Source organism: Brachycentrus maculatus, unplaced genomic scaffold (genome assembly GCF_059751285.1).
Source record: "Brachycentrus maculatus isolate JH-2025_06_01 unplaced genomic scaffold, ASM5975128v1 h1tg000042l, whole genome shotgun sequence".
NCBI classification, from domain to species: Eukaryota; Metazoa; Arthropoda; class Insecta; order Trichoptera; family Brachycentridae; genus Brachycentrus; species Brachycentrus maculatus.
In genome coordinates, this window is record NW_028280796.1 from 2,114,302 (window position 1) to 2,131,664 (window position 17,363).

The window sequence follows — 17,363 nt, forward strand, 5'->3', positions numbered from 1 at the left end:
GCACAATAATTTACGAGTGGAATATCTTGATGAATCAAAAACCTTATTATTATTTAAAGTGTCAATTTTTTGATGACCTGTTAGGGTATCTAGAATATAATTATAGCAATGTTTGAAATATTTCTTGATGGCCTCTACGTAAAGAGATGCTAGCAGCAAGGAATAAATGATTTTTCTGAAACAGCATTTTCTTCCACAAAACTTGATATTTAAACCGATAGCGTTTGTTAGACAACCCTGTCTGTAGTTCATTAAACCAAAAAAATCCAGGCAGTAGCATGCTACATTTGGTAGGTTGCGTGTCTCGAGCTTCGCGGAGTCAGGCACCACTGGGCAGGCTCTCTCCCCCGGCCCAAGAATGCTGGTCCACCAGACCGTCCTCAGTGCAGCCGGAGTACTTGTGGCAGCCGCATCATGTCCGAGGATTCGCCAGTCACGGACACCACCGACGTCACCGACGTCACCTACGTCTGCGACGACGAAACGGGAAGCGAACTAGTTGAAAGTGAGAAAAATACCAAGGAGGAAGAGGAGACTGTGGATATTGTGAGTTGTTTCGTCGGTCTATGCTGTGATGTATTTTCGCGTACTTATGACGTTTATCAGATCTAACTTATGTGGTGTTTCTAATGAAATCTTATCACGGTGTCTTTTGGGAGATTTTTATTTGGTCCATTTTGTAAGACCTGTCTTAGTTAATATATTTTTTGAACTGTTTCCATACATTTCGTGTTTTTATTATATTTTGGTCTACTTTGTGAGATGTTGATATCGTAGACATCTTTCCAGACTTTATTTGTTGAGATTTTTCTTTAAACTTTTTTTATAAGATGCTTGCCAGATCTATTTTGTGGAATATTTCTTGTTCTAGAGTCTTTTGGACTAGCAGTGTTTATATTATAGTCATATTACAAATGATAAAAACCGAATTGATCTAATCAGCTTCTCATAAAATTGGTCAAAGAAGGATTAACAAAAAAATACAAAGTTATGCTCCATACATTCTGCTTTGTTTCTTTTCGCTTTGGGAATTTGTTTTCTTTCGTATTCATATTTTTTAATTTATGACTTGTTTAAAGATCATAAAATTGCATTCACTTTTGTTTTGATAACTAATTATGCAACCATTTTAATGTTGGACTCACCGTTGATTTCACCGTTTTCCTAAATGGTTCTTGTTTTTAATGATCACATATTTTGGTTTGGATTTACATATGGTTACAAGTAATGAACATATACCGGTATACTTAGCACACGATTAAACCGATTAGTCCCTTCGAGTTTCCCTGAAGTATCATTACGCATCATTACTGCACCCGAAACAAAAACGAGATTACCAAAATGATTAAATATTACATCCGTTTGGGTGGAATCGATAAACGGAACACTTTCAATTGGCTCCATAAAATCAAGTTTTACTTTCTTGGTAGGCTTGTTATAGAGCCGGCAGCAATTAATGCTAATATTCGTATTTATGGAGGCAGTTCGAGTGTAGAATTTTGAAAAATTGGTTGACCTGTGTCACATTTTGTATGCGGAGTCGTAAATATTTCAAATGAAATGCCATGAGATGAGAAAGCTTACTGATTTAATGGCCTAGCGCTTTAGGCCTTCTGGCGTAGTAATAAATAACTTGTGGGTTTTTAATGTTTATTGATTATTCTATTGTATTTTTTTGTGGTCAGTGGCTTCCTTCAAAAGCCATTTGTCGCGATCGGTGTTTCTTGCGCGTTTTACTGTGGCTATGTTTATTCCATTTTTAGTCAAATCAGGATATTAGGATCATGATTTAATAAACGCATAAGTAAAAAGTTGTTATTAGGATTATTTCACAGAGTGTTGTACGTAGGGCTTCCAAAATAACCGTTTGATATTAAAAAAAAAGATTTTTGATTTATTTTCATCGATGATTGATAGTTGATTGAATTCGATTGTAACCTATTTGAAAGCTCTAGTCGTACTGCACATTTTTGTTGAGTCAGATCGTTTCTTCTAGACTTCAACTATTGAATTGGAGCCCGAACATAAAAAAAACACCCAAGTATTGTCCTGCAGCCATAAGTTTTCTAAAATAACAAAAATCCCTGTCAAGAGTGTCATCTAATGACGTTTTTATTGAATATTTTGAATCTAAACTCTAGAACGTCATACAAGTTAAACGCAACAATTTTGTTTTTTAGATGAAATCTTTTTATATAATTTTGAATTACTTGTGGGTATTTTTGTTAATATGATTTGTTTGCATCTACGCATTGGAATATATATGTTATCTTCACTAGAGATGATTTAGGTGTGCATTTATTACCCTCATATGAACTTGGTGAGCATCTTCATAAAATATTTATGTAACAAAACGATTATTTTAAGAATATATTGAAATATAACGGAAGTCGTCGAATTTTAACACAATACAGCTACAGCGGACGTATTAAGCGTTAAATATATTTTAATACCTCTAGAAGGCTCTCAAAAAACGTTTATAATTTCATCAGCAAATGTAATTACTTTATTTCGTACTTTAATATCAAATAAGATATCCGGATTATGCTGGGGCCCAAGTAATTATGACGACTTATCGAGTGAAGCTACAAGCAAACGGAACTACTGTAAAAGAAAGAACGCAAAATTCCTTCCTGGTGAAACTCGTATCGGAATGAGTCGGCTCTTTCGATGAATGCGTGGCTAATTTTCACTCAGCTCTCATTTCCGCACGGGCAACATATTATATATTAATAAAAGATACTAATAAAAGAGTTTCTGCTCAATAAAAAGGCTTATTTTCATCTCACCAATAGATGTCTTTAGTGAAGTTCTAGAGATTAAAGAACACTGTTTCGAAAAATTGGTTCATATATATAGAACCTTAAAGAATTTAAGTAGTGTGGTTGTCAATAATGGATAGAATTGGTGAATGTTACACGTGTGTAAAGTGATCACTTAAACCAGACTATGACGGTCGTCAGCCCCGTAAATATCCAAACTTCCATATTCTTTTTCATCTTTGATGATATGTCAAAAAATGATATATTACATATAAGTATATTACTTTATTCGCTACAGTAACCCGTTCGATGGCTAATGTGATATGTCATCAATGAATGATGGCAAATCATCTTCTTCGTGTTGATTATCGGTGTGAATTATGTACTTTCCGCAATTATACTTTCGGTAATGCATGCCAACTTTAATCTGATATGTAAAAATCTTATAAAACGTTGCACGTAATAAATTTAGGGTCCATCGTGTGGGGTCCTGTCTTGCAATATGTCCTGCTATTGCCATTTGAAATTTGCCATGCGATCCATGATATTCTCTACGTTGGTTCTTTTCCTGGTATCTAATTTTTTAAAATTATATTTTATCCATCAGACTTCAACTATGCATGAATCTTTCCATGGATCGATGTGTGCACTTGAGCTTTTTTGCATTTCTCTTTGTCAGAGCCATAGTCTCTCGTGTATATGTCGCTCACTCCTTTCAAGAACGTCATAAATAAAATAAAAATGATTTTTCAGGAAAACCTTTTTAAAGTTTAAAAATACAATACAATGTATTAAAAATAAATATCAAGCCGCTTATTGAACTTTTTACTGTGTAACAGATCTTTTTAGGTAAAACCTGAAGGTTTTTTCTCCATTTGAATAATATTTAGTATATTTAAAAAAATAATTAAACGATACCTTTTCTTCAAAATGCAAAAACAACGCTTTCGGCCCTGTAGCGGGTAAATATTAAGTTAAAAATATGCCTCTTTTTCTGGGTTATAATACATTTTCTGGACATTCCGAAAACATGCACAACTGAAAATTGACGATTTTTTATTTTTGACGTTTTTGAAAGGAGTGAGCGATGTGTTCACTGGCAGTATGCAGGATTCGTATACTTTTCTTTGTAGTCAGGTTAGAATCTCCTTATTTTGCAGAATTTGTTTGAGTTTGCCAAAAGGCGCCCAACTCGGTCCTATTCTTCTTGGCAGCTCCGCCGTTTGGTTTTCTTTAACCAGTTTTATCTAGAGTATCTTGATTATTTTGATATTTCCAAAGTCAGGGATCATATGAAACCATAATGAAACCGAAATGTTTAAAGGATTTGTGAAAAGTGCTTTACATATTTACATGGTCACGGTAGATAATTTTGCAGTCTAAGGTCTTTGTTTGATGAGACTCGAGATAATAGAACATTATTCGCTTTATAATTTAATCGAATCGGATTTTTCCATCGCAAGCACGATATAATTCTTCTCGCTTTCACGGCCTATTAAATTATCAGCGTTCTCATTTGAGATTTAATTTATTCCGACGCATTTCGGCATATGGACGACGAGACTTCTTGCTGCACACTATTACAATTTCAGTTTTAATAAGTATTGATGGGCAGAACGATCGTCAGTCAATTTAGCAGATTGAGTTTCTGTAACGTCTATTATTATCTTCGCTTTTTTTGTACTTTATATCACATGAACATCTTCTGTATGGTTATTAAATATGATTTTACATAAAGAAATCACGTTTTGGGTCAGCTCTTGAGTTCGACCAGTGATATGTACATTTTCTCTTTTCGTAAATGTGACGGTCGTGTGGTTCGTCGTTTAAAAAGAAATGTGTTCAATAGTAATTTCCCCCGGTTACGCCCGTGATTTTAATTGTTGTATTACTAGAACTTTTTGTTTTTTCTTCTTTAGACTTACATTTTCGATACATTATTTATATATATTTAATGTTTATGTACTATATTAGCGGGCTTGTTCCTTTGAAGAAATATCTTATATTATCATTACAGAAACGATAGTTTTACAAATGTAAATAATTAATTAGATTTACGTTTTTAGGTACTGACGTTTCTTGGTGGAACTGCATTTTCTATGATAAATAACAACCAAATAAAATAAATATTTTCCATATTTATTTTATTTGACCAGTAACTGGGTTTCATCGTTACCGACATCATCAGACTGGTCTGTTCAGACTCCAGTATAGTTATTATTTTATATTATATAAAATAATTTATTGATAAATATGAAAGTTTAATATGTGTTGTTTGTATAAAAAATTCACAATTTTGTTAATTATAATTATCAATCAATAATAGTATGTATCAATTAACAATAATATTAAATAAAAAGGTGAAAAAACCCACTAATTTTACATAAATTTCGTCTTCCTCGAGGATATCTAAATTATATATTATTATATTACATATTATCTTAAGACGTTTTGCCAATCTAGAATAATATTAAATAAATATAAGGGTAAAAAAAACCCTAATTTTCTATTAGTTTCACTTGTACTTCGCCTTCTTCTAGGAAATTTTTAAAAGGAAGTATTTTTCTTTGATTCTCAATTGACAAAATAATTAATATCTTTTTCTTTTTCAATTTAAGTTTTACTTGATATTTACCAAGTAAAACTTAATAGATAGATCTTACCATAAAGTGACTGCCGTATCAATTAGTTGATTTGTTTTTCTTTTTATTCCAGTTACAGCAGAAAGTGTCTCCGTCCCGCGCGCTGCCGCCAGCCAGCGTCGGCGCCGAGCAGCGCCGCGAGCTGCCGCAGTCCGCCTCGCCTCCGGCCGCCGCCGGCGCCGTGTCGCTGACCGGCAGCAGCCCCGGCCCTCTGGGCGCGCAGGCCCAAGGCCACCCCGGCACTGCGGGCCCGAGAAGGGAGGACAGCGTAGACGAGCTGCCGCCGAGGGACGGGAAGCACTCGCTGCTGCAGTTTGCCGTCAACCACTTCAGACAGAGTCCAGAGTAAGTGATTTTGTGTAATAATTTCATATTTTGTGTTTATGAAAAATTTAACTTAAATTTAGGGAAAATGTAAATGCGGGGTATTAAAAAAGCTTTTTAATTTTATTATTTTTTTGTGAAAATAAAATGTATGTGGGATTTTTGCAAACAAAAACCTAAAAATGGAGGAAGCACGTAAATTGGGCGTATTGAAAAAATAATGTAAAAATTGTAATGACTTAATTAATAAAACAGGCAAAAAAACGTAAAAACTGCACGTAAACGATGATCGTAAATGATGTCAAAAAAAGAAGCGATCGAGTAAAAAATCTAACGACAGGATATTTTAGACAAACTGAGGGAAAAAACGTAAATGCGAATAAAAAATGTACTAAAATATATTGGGACTTAAAATAATCACACACAATTGCCGGGAAAATGTGAAATCCGGGTTTCAGTGTAAAATGATAATCTTCTAAAAATTTATTAATGATGAAATATGATACGTTATAAATTTAAACGAAAAAAAATGTAGAATTTATACGATGTGGTGGCGCTAGCCAGATTTAATAAAGGAACAACCCTGTATTTTCATTAGAGGTTTGTCTGTAGGTAGATAGTAAAGAAAAGGAGAATATTTTTTTTTTAATGTGACAAATACACACACGCGTTGAAAAAAAATAGTTCTTTAACTCGTTTTGCAATTTATGAGAATAGAAAGAACCAACGAAATCAACATCACATTCCAGGCAATCTTATCGATTGACTGGAATGTGATATTTTTACTGTGTTCAATGAATAATTTTGTATTCGAGAGGGTTCAACCCCATCTATGAAGCTTTTTGACAAAGTCTAGAAATCGCAAGAAATCGTTTGGAGCAATTATCCAAACAAAGAAATAAAGATAAAAAAGTTGTTTGAATTAAAACCAAATAAGAAACATGTAATTTTAAGGCAGGATTTGGAAAAAAATGTATGGAAAAACCACACAAACTGTGATTTTATTTGTACGTTATTTTCTAAATAACATATTTTTTGAAAATCCTTAATGTGCGAATCAACATTACATAATTTCAAAGACAGATTCTGCCGTTTATTTGTATACTCCGCAGTAAAAAATAACACAATATTCATATTACATATTTATTATATCAGAAACTGGATTATTCACGGATCCTTACGGATGATATGTCAATATTATAGTTATTTTTTATGAACGAAGGGAGACTCAACGAATGAACGCAGAATGGTGAACGTTACACAAGTGTATAAAGTGATCGCTTAATCCGGCCAAATGCCGGGTCGTAGCCCTGGGATGCTCAGACTTCCATCTTCTTTCATACAAAAAGGACCTTCAATAAAAATTTAAAAAAAAAACACTTACCGTTGTTTTGTTAAAACAATTGTCAACTATGGATTTATATGTTAACTACCTTTACTTATACTTGAATAGGGGTTAAGTATCGCTCTTGAGACATAAAATTAGAGATTAGCAAACATACCACTTTTGTAATGTATGATGGGTTTATGCCATTGTGCAATATTTCGTTGGATTAACATTAAAACATTTGGAGAATATATATAAACACGTGAACATTGAAAAAATCATTTTTTTTAAATATATCAGACCAAATAATAGGAATGTTTTGTCTCTATGAAACTGCAATCCAAGATAATTTTTTCCATTATCGATAGAAGCTTTCTAACGCTATTAACTCCAACATTTCTTCAATGTTGTTTTTGTAAAGACCACTCCAAATTAATTGAAATGTATATCAGGAATCTGAAATGGGGGTTTCCTAGTGAGTCGATTGATTTATGTTTTGATGATGAGATTCCTCTTATCAGCCATGGCGTTATTCTTTGTGCTAAACCATTATTCGCTTGCTTAATGGCACGATAAATATTTCTCTGAACTTTGTAATACAATAAAAGTAAACAATTTGTACAATTTCCTAGTGCACAATCCATTACGCCTAAAAACGTGAGAATACCTGAATACCGGAATGCAAGCGTAACTTCCCCTGAAATAAACTTAATAATCAGTACTTGTGTAATAATTCCCATTCTGCTAACGTGACGATAAAATGCATACGCTGGAATGCATTTAATGTCACATTTAAAGCATTGTTTGCTTGATTCCCAGACAAAAATGTATTTAAAAAAAAGTTGTACGTTTATTTAGGTAAAAATGCCGGTTAGTGTCACTTTAAGCAGATTAGTTAAGTCAGTATCGATTTTCAACTATTTCTTATCTAATAAATTAAAAAAGGTGTGTTGGATGGTTTGGACTTATGAAATTGATAAGTGATGAAAGAATAGTAAAATATGAGAGGAATGTAGATGGAAATAGACGCATAGGACGACAGGGAAACTTGACAGGATCAAGTATTTCAAAACCCAATGAAATATTTGGAAGTATTCGGCGGATATGAACGAGAATGAAGAGATGCATGTATGTGGAAGAGACGAGAGTACAGCTAATCTTATAATAATAAAAAAGTTAAAATACCATAATCAGTGCATTGAATAAAACTTTTGGGGCAAACGGTGTTTGAAAATGATGCGAAATGCATCAAAACACGTGTCACAATAGATTTTAAGAAAAAGTGGTATTTGCTACGTAAATCTTAAATAAAAATGTATGGATTTTACCACAAGTGACTGCCGAATCAATGAATGAAACTATTTTTTATGTCTACAACCGCATGAGATATTACTGCTTTATATTACTGAAAATATCACAAAATGCAAATATTTTAATGTATCATGTAGCATAATTACGCAAATAATTAAAGTAGCCACTAAAAATAACGTGAAATACGTAGGTACACCCCGGGATGTCGTAATCTCCGTGAATCCATGGGAAACTAATACATGCAAATTATCATTTTCCAGTATTCATTACGGAACTGAGTGTGTATTTAAAGTTTGATTACGGCTCTTTGTGTATGCAATAACTTGGCCACCGACCACAATATAACATAGTTATATCACTTAAATTATATTACATTACCAAATCATTTTATTATTAACATGCTACACGGGCTGGCTGTACAGTCGCGCCAGTTTCACAATCGTTTTATTGTTGTTTTTTTTTACAACTTCAAATGATATTTTTGTATTCTAATGTTTATTTCGACAGAACACCCGAATTGTTGTTTCGGAATCGGATAATTCGTATCGTAGATTTTTATGGACCTACCGGAATTATGGACATTATGGACGGTATACGAAAGAGGGCTGACAAGAAATGGAATAGAAATGTCAACTTATCAGAAAAAAACGGATAACGAGTCACGATTTCGCAGCATTCAAAATATATGCAAGTTTTGGACTTATACAGTATCTACTCAATGAATTAGGGCCACGCAGAATTTCGCGCAATTTCTCAATTCAAACAGGAATAACTCAGAGAAAACCTTGAATAAAACAACATTGAATTTTATTTACACATGAACACTTTATTACGCTTAAATTATGCATATATTTTCATATAAATATAGTTAGTATTTAGTATTTCCACCTTTGGCAGAAATAACTGCCTCAATTCTTTTTGGCATACTTAAAATGCACTGTTTTATGATGTTTTTATTTCTTCGTCTTCTGAACAAATTTTTTGAATATTTTTTTTTAGACAGTCTACTGTCGGATTTGGAAATGAGTATACCTTATTTTTTAACATGCTCCATACGTTTTCTATAGGATTAAGGTCCGGAGAATTTCCAGGCCAGGGGAGCAAAGGCAGATTTTTGTTAGACAAAAATTTTATTATTGATTTAGCCCGGTGGCAAGGTGCCCCATCCTGCATGAAGGTGTATGGACCTTCTGTTGGGTCGAGTGTATGGTAGAAGGGCAATAAAATTCGTTCGAGGACCTGCTTATAGGAATTTTAGTTCATTGTTGTTTCCACGAAAAACAACGACCCAGGTAAATTGTTAATAATACATGACCATATCATTGTTGCAGGGGGGTGTTTGATAACTTTTACCACACAGGCCTCATTGTAACGTTCCATTGGTGTTCTCCTGACGAATCAACGGCTCTCTGTCACGGCTTCTAACCGGCACTCATCACTAAAGATGACCTGAAAAATAATGAAAATTTAAGTTTAATTCAAATATATAAGTTTATTTACTAAAATGATATGTTGAAAATTCAATTTAAATAAATACCTTTTTCCAATCATCTACCGAGTAATTTCGATGTAGCCTGGCCCATTTTAATCGATCCGCTTTCATTCGTGGTGTCAATTTTGGTACTTTTACAGGGCGCCTGCATTTCAGATTTACTTCGTAAAGACGTCGCCTCAGTGTTGATACCGATATATTTATACCCTCTTCTTCCAATTTTATTTTTAATGTTTTTGCTGATGCACTACGGTTTTCTAAGGCACTTTGAACGATTTTTCGATCAGTCCTCGGTGTTGTTTTTCTAATCCTACGACAGTTCTTTCACCGATTGCTGGTGACGGGTGACTGATTTTTTATTGATTTTGAAATTCTGTCCACTGTTTGACGAGAAACGTTTTCTTTTTTTGAAATTTCTCTATTGGATAGTATTTCTAATTTCAATAGCACTATAACACTAGACTTTTTTTCCTCAGAAATGTCTTTACTTTTTCCCATTTTGTCTTTTTTTAAAAAAACACTTGTGTTTACAAAAAAAAGTTATACTTTATGAACTAAAATTAAAAATTAAGTTTTTTTCACAAGACACGATAACTATATAACCTCTCTGAACAAAACAACAACCAGAACTCAAGAAACTTCACTAATAAATGAGATAGGACTATTTTTTGAACTTTCAACTATCTGTCTACCTGTGCTAATTAGGGACCTTTCTCAGAAAAAGGGTTTAAATTTTTTAAAGGCTTAAATAATCCAGGTATATTTTACATATTATTGAAGGTAATATACATGATATTAGATGTCAATAGAAAACTTAAAGTATTTATGTAAAATAAATATAATAATCCAAAAGATTTCAGAGTATTCAAAAAAATAATGGGTGGCCCTAATTCATTGAGTAGATACTGTATAGGGTGATTTTGCAGTCCGAGACGTAATCTAATTACGTATAAATTATCAACAATTCATGAAAATTACATCCATTATACTAAACAGTTGATCTTTATGCTACTTTGAGTTATTTTATTTAAAAAATATATTACAAGAGTGTGGATTCCGGTTCTTTAAAATTACAAGAAACATATTTTTTAAACCACACACATACGTTTTTAAATTTTACGATTATATATTATAAATATTATAACCAGAGGAGGGGTAATAAATATATGCAATCTTTCAATCAAATATTGAATAAATATCACGTTGATATGATATCATACTTAAAAGTGCAATAAAACATATTGTACATAGCGTAAATACAATACTTTTAACTTTAAATCCTCTTCGGTAAAAATAACTTATTTACGCACAAAATACATTTATTTAAATAACTTTATTTCCCAGACAAATCGATGTTTTTTAAGTTTTTTTTACACTATCAGTCCGTTTTCAATCCATTGTAATCGACAACCTGTTTGCTGACTTACTCGATGTTCGATGCATTTCCCCGTGAAGATTTTCCCGCTACGCCATCTAGCGAGCTGCGCTCAAACTATGAGCTTCAAGAAAAAGTCAACAGGTGGCGCTGAATGTGTCGTATGAAATGGATCATGCATCGCGTCAAATTATTTAAAATATTTTATTTTAAGTCCATTCCACAAGTTGTTCCCTATTCTCAGGCAATGTTGCATTGGATGGTGCATCAGAATAACGCAGATTTATTCTGGTCGTAAATTACACGAATACAAGGTTATAAATCTTATGTTTCAGTTTAATACAGAATAAAATTTCAAATATAACCAACTAAAACTAACTAACCATCGCGCCCCTTCACTGCAGAGGTAGACACAGAGAATATAATACCACACCAATCTGTCTGTGCAAAACATCTTCGCCACTTCAACATTAATTTATCTTCTCATACATAGATGTCGATTATTCCGACTCCTGACCCGACTACTTTGTAGTATTTGCAGTACTTGATCATGTCAAGTGTTACCCGGCCTTCCTCTGCTTCTATTACTATTCTTTTACTATATTCCCAACCACACCCGCCTCATAAATTTGTTTTACTATCCTTTCTTCACTCATTTGATTCACATGTCCAAACCATCTTTCTTTAAAATATATTATTTTTAATCATTAAAAGTTAAAAAATTACACGTTTATATATATATATATATATATATATATATATATATATATATATATATATATATATATATATATATATATATATATATATATATATATATATATATATATATATATATATATATATATATATATATATATATATATATATATATATATATATATATATATATATATATATATATATATATATATATATATATATATATATATATATATATATATATATATATATATATATATATATATATATTTTATTACTGCACCCAAACTATGTATACATAATCATAGTTTGGGTGCAGTAATAAAATAGTTTCCGTATTTTAATATATTGTTGGATATTTTTAACGAGGAAAAAAGTTGTCATTTCAGGAAATACTGTGGCAATAGGTGATGTTCGTAATTCTATTGTTTTCATTTTCGTGTTCATTTCCTTGACGAAAATTGCGTAGAAATAACAACGTCTCAACTATTGGAACAATACAAATGGCCACTACTACATTAGCGGTATTATTAGATGTACTCTAGATATATATAAATTTTATTTTTCATGAAAATCTGTAGTCTTGAATCAGTATTGATTTGTATGTTACTTGAGTTACTTGTCACGTGCAATTTTGGTGTAAACTAATACTTTTACGAATTGTTTAACTTAAAATTTTTCAATATGATTTTTATTCATTGAAAAACATAAAAATTCAAAGAAATGGGTTTTTTTAAAAAGTGAGATTATTTTACATTGATTTATTTATTATTATTTATATTAAAAGGAATTTATAGGCTAAATTAAATGCAATACCATTAGTCACGTCAGATTTTATGAAAGATAGTTGATAAAAAAAATGTTTGAAAGATCCTGGTTATTATATTATTATTTTTAAATTCACTTTTTATGTATGCATCAAGGGTATTCATATGTATTTAATTATTTTCTAATGTTAGGCACGTATTTTTTACTAGTTTATTTTCATTCTCAAGTTATGTTTGTTGTTTATAATTATTGTCTAAATTACTCTTAATGTTTTTGATAGTAAGCTAATACATGCGTTCCGTATTAAAAAATATTTTTTGAGGGTGTTTTTTCCCGACTATTTATGTATATTTTTTCAGTCAAATGTATCACAACGGTTAAGCGGAAAAACGGGTTTTTTTTTTGCGGTACGACTACCCAAATAAATATGTTTGAATTCAGTATGTCAATTATAATTTTTTAAAAAGTAATTCATTTCACTAGGGGGCTAATAACTGGACATTTTCGTGCCAGTTTATGTTTTATGTATGCAAAAAAACAGTTTTTCATACTTCGTGCTACATGATATATTATTCATACATACTCTTTCAACGCTTTTGAATATATAACGTATCTGCATGTTTCCTTAGGGCGCTTTGTACTTTAAGCAGTATAATTTTTTAAAAATGCAATTGATCAATATTTGTAATGAGTCCGATGGGCCAATAACTACTCCTACTCTCAATAACCCTGTTTATAAACCTAAGAAAAAAATATTCCTTATTATAGAATTTTTCTAGTAGTGACCATATTTGACAAGCTATTTTTATTCATCTGAAATTATCAAAAAAATTGAGTATGTCAATGTAAAGGGAATCTATTTTATTCAACACTCTCCTTATCATTAATCGTTCACTTTTTGTAATAACCTACACCTTAAAAACATCACTTATTGACTACTGGTTTCGGAATAACCATTCCATCATCATGTCAACTTTAGACTGTGACCTGATGATGCGATTATTATTCCGCAACCGGTAGTCATAAAACAGTGTTTTTTAGTGGTATTACACAAAGTGAACGATGAATGATAAGGAGAGTATTATATTATCGTACCACATAGTAAACAATGCTTTGAATATACAAAATATATATTTTATTTGTTTAATAAAAATAGAATACATATTTTGATTAATTACTCAAAAATTGCACTAGCAAATGCCTGTTTATTTAATGTTCGTGATCTCCAACTGTCTCATCTCCCTGACTCATATAATATTTCGAGTATTACTAGAACTGACTAAAACAGTACATTACAACCATCTTCCTGCTATCTACTAATACCCTCCATATCGGCAAACCATGGTTTTGTGTCACTAGTGTGTACATTGAATGTCATCACTTCAATATAATTATGGGATTGATTTATAGATTTGGCGTTTAATTTTAAGAACTCCATTTTAATTTATGTATTAAATGTTTAATCAAACGCATTTAATTGCATGTTTAATTGTAACTTGTTCATAAAATGTTACTCTCTTATAAAATGGAAAATCACAAAGTTAGTGTTTCAAATATAAATTGTGTATAAAAATAATTTTGAGACAATTGTTTCTCCTACTTATGGCATTTTCAAACATTTGTTTGAAAATTCGTTGGAAACAATTGTCACAAAATTGATTTTGTTTTTTTTTTTCAACAGTAAAATACAACTAAGTAGATTAAAAAAATTAGTGTTTGATTTAACATTTAAAACTTTAATTATAGGATAGTAGAAACGATTGAACATTTTCAATGTAGTTTTATTTAATTCCTTGGCAGCAATAATAGTTCGGGCGTTGAAAGACTGGTCTGCAGAGGCCTCGATGTTTATCCTGGTGTATCGACCATAAGGCGCACACGTAACGAGCGATACCTTCATACTTCCAGCAGTAATTAAAAACGTTTTACATTTAAAGTAGCGCAAATGAATTTGGAAGTACGTCAACAAAAAGAAAAGCTGTTAGCTAAATAGTTATTGCCGTAATTATCTTTTCAAGTTTTCTCGAATTACTTTTTAACGACATCTCTCCCATAAATTAGACCGGAGGTGAAATATCCTATTATCGCTATATTTAGACAAAAATACGGAGTATAATAAAATATTTTAGATGTCTCAATCCCGTGAATTGGTCTGCAGTAACAAATGATACCTCCTTCGCCATTCCGGAATAATCAGAAATCGGAGATTAACGTTTCAGGGAGTACAATAATTGATGTCCGATTTTCTCTGAGGGTTCTTTTTATATGAAAGATTTTTACGAAATCTACATATGTACTATGAAGATAGAAATGCAAAAATAATGATAAGAAATAAAAACCTACCATCTCTAGGTTTTAATTTATGCCAAATTTACATACAAATATCCACAATTGATATACAAGTTGCATCATCAACTGACAGACGGACTTCGATATTCATTAACGTCGTCCTTTGAGGAAAATTCGCACCGATTTTCATTTACGTCCATACTCCAGGAAATGTACTAAGGTAGGATGTTATTTACGTGCATTCAGCAGTTTAATATGATGCTTTTTCCAGTATTTTCACTGCGTTTTCCACAATAATCAATGTATGCGATGTTTCGTAATAAGTCGGAAGTCTCCGTGATATCATGACCTTTCGCTGGCAAGTTCAACGAATCGACGCAACAAGATCACAATATCTCCGCCGTGTCGTGCGTTGGGACTCCAATAGGCAGAATGTATGTATTCCCGTTGTTCTGCCGATGTTTACATATTTCTGCCATTACACATATGCTCATTACACGCGATCTCACTATCGAAGTCTCTGAATTAAGAAAAAGTCAGGAAGTTCAACGCGTATTATGGTAATTGATCAACACATTGTAGTTGGTGCCATTATGAAATCATTATTCCATTGCGATGTGATCAACCGGTAAAAAAAGAAGTGGCTTCAATACATTTTATGGTTATTACAACATGTATGGCATATAATATGGACGTCTACTTATTTTGAAAAAAAAAAATTGTAAATATTTGTAGAATAAAATAACAGTAATTTTTTTCACATCAATATTTTATTTTTTCCACATGAATATTCATGTAGAAAAAAATAGGTAGTTGTTATTTTATTCTATAAAATGCAGTTCCACCAAGAAATGTCAGTACAAAACATTAATATTTGTAGGGTGTCAAGTTTTTTGTTGTTGTTGAAATTAACACTTTTCTTTTTGTAAATGTAGCTGTGTCTAATTCTAGTTAAATGGAAAGTTAAAATTTCAAAGCAAAGAGGGTTAGTTTGTGTCATATTTTAACGAGTAACTCTTGTTCGCGAACTGCCGTTTTAATTTGGCATATGAGTTCTCATTTGCTTTTTTTAACGCAATTTAACTGTGTGTTAACTCGGCGCAGCCGTTAACTTTCGTCAACCGGTTTACGATATTATTTTGACGGATATTAGTTTATTGTTTATAAAAAAAAATCAGTATTCACGGCCATACGCCAAACAGGAACAAGAAGACAGTTAACTTTTAATTACTGTCGAAAGCTTCTGTTCATTTTTAGTTCTCACCGCCGACTCGTGTATAAAATATAAACATGTACTGCACATACAAGTCCATATAAGATAACGATATGAACAGAATAAAATTTTATTCAAAATAATACACCGTGTTGTTTACATTCAACCCGGGTATCTTTGAAATTTTTTTGTTTTCTTTTTGCAGTAACATTTGTTTTTTGTAATGAGAGTCGTATGTTTTATGTATTCTAAATCAAATGCCATTTTGCAAATATACTCTTAAATTATTCTTCCGGAAAATCAAGTAACTTTGAACGCCATTATAAATCTTTACTAAATTTTAGAGTTTAAACATTGTTAAGACATAAGTGTAAATGAATTTAATAGACGAATTTCTCAAATTATATTTTATTTTCTTCGGAAAAGAAAATAATGCCGATTGCTAAAATTGATATTGCCGACAAATTACATGTAATCCCACGACAAAACCATGCGCATAACCTCCAAATAAATATGCTTTAAATGAATCTTTTCTGACTTATTTCGATAGTTCATATAGGAACGTCACGAAAAAATATTAGAATTTTTCTTATGATTATTGTTTTAACATTATTGTCCCAATATATATAAAAGGAGGTAAAAACTTCTAAACTATTTTTTTCCATTATTATTGATATCTCAATATGGACAGATAAGTGATTGATATAAGAAAATTTAACTATGAGTATTCACAGGCCGTACTACATGTTATTGGCTTGTTAATGTGATTACTTTATACACTGTGTAACATAAACCATTCCTTCAAAAATTGATAACCATATCACTCAAATTTCCAATGTAATGTTTATTCAAATTGAAGTAATATTTCACATTGACAATACAATGTTTACTACTAACATCTATACTAAAACACGTTAAATTAAGTAATTATAGCTAAAAGCAGTATTTTTTATTAGTTTCCGTATTTTTCGAGGTACTAGGAAATGCCTGAAAAAAAATTCTACACCATCTATTTTACTAAAAATATTTACCAGAAATTTCAAACACTCAAAATATGGGAAAATTTTGTTCAATGTAACCTAGGTGTTCAAAGTTACCCAGATTTATCATGTTATGTAAATTGTACGTAAAATTAACCGAATGCACTACTCCCATTCT

At 31.5% G+C, this 17,363-nt stretch overlaps 1 protein-coding gene across 1 annotated transcript in view; it reads left to right on the forward strand.

Moving 5' to 3' along the window:
* The window catches only part of Myo10A (unconventional myosin 10A), a 196,982-nt gene that overhangs the window by 155,263 nt on the left and 24,356 nt on the right, over nt 1-17,363 (forward strand). The window contains exon 23 of the mRNA XM_088277420.1: nt 5,478-5,749. Coding sequence (XP_088133546.1) covers nt 5,478-5,749 — 272 coding nt within the window. The remainder of the gene's footprint in view (nt 1-5,477; nt 5,750-17,363) is intronic.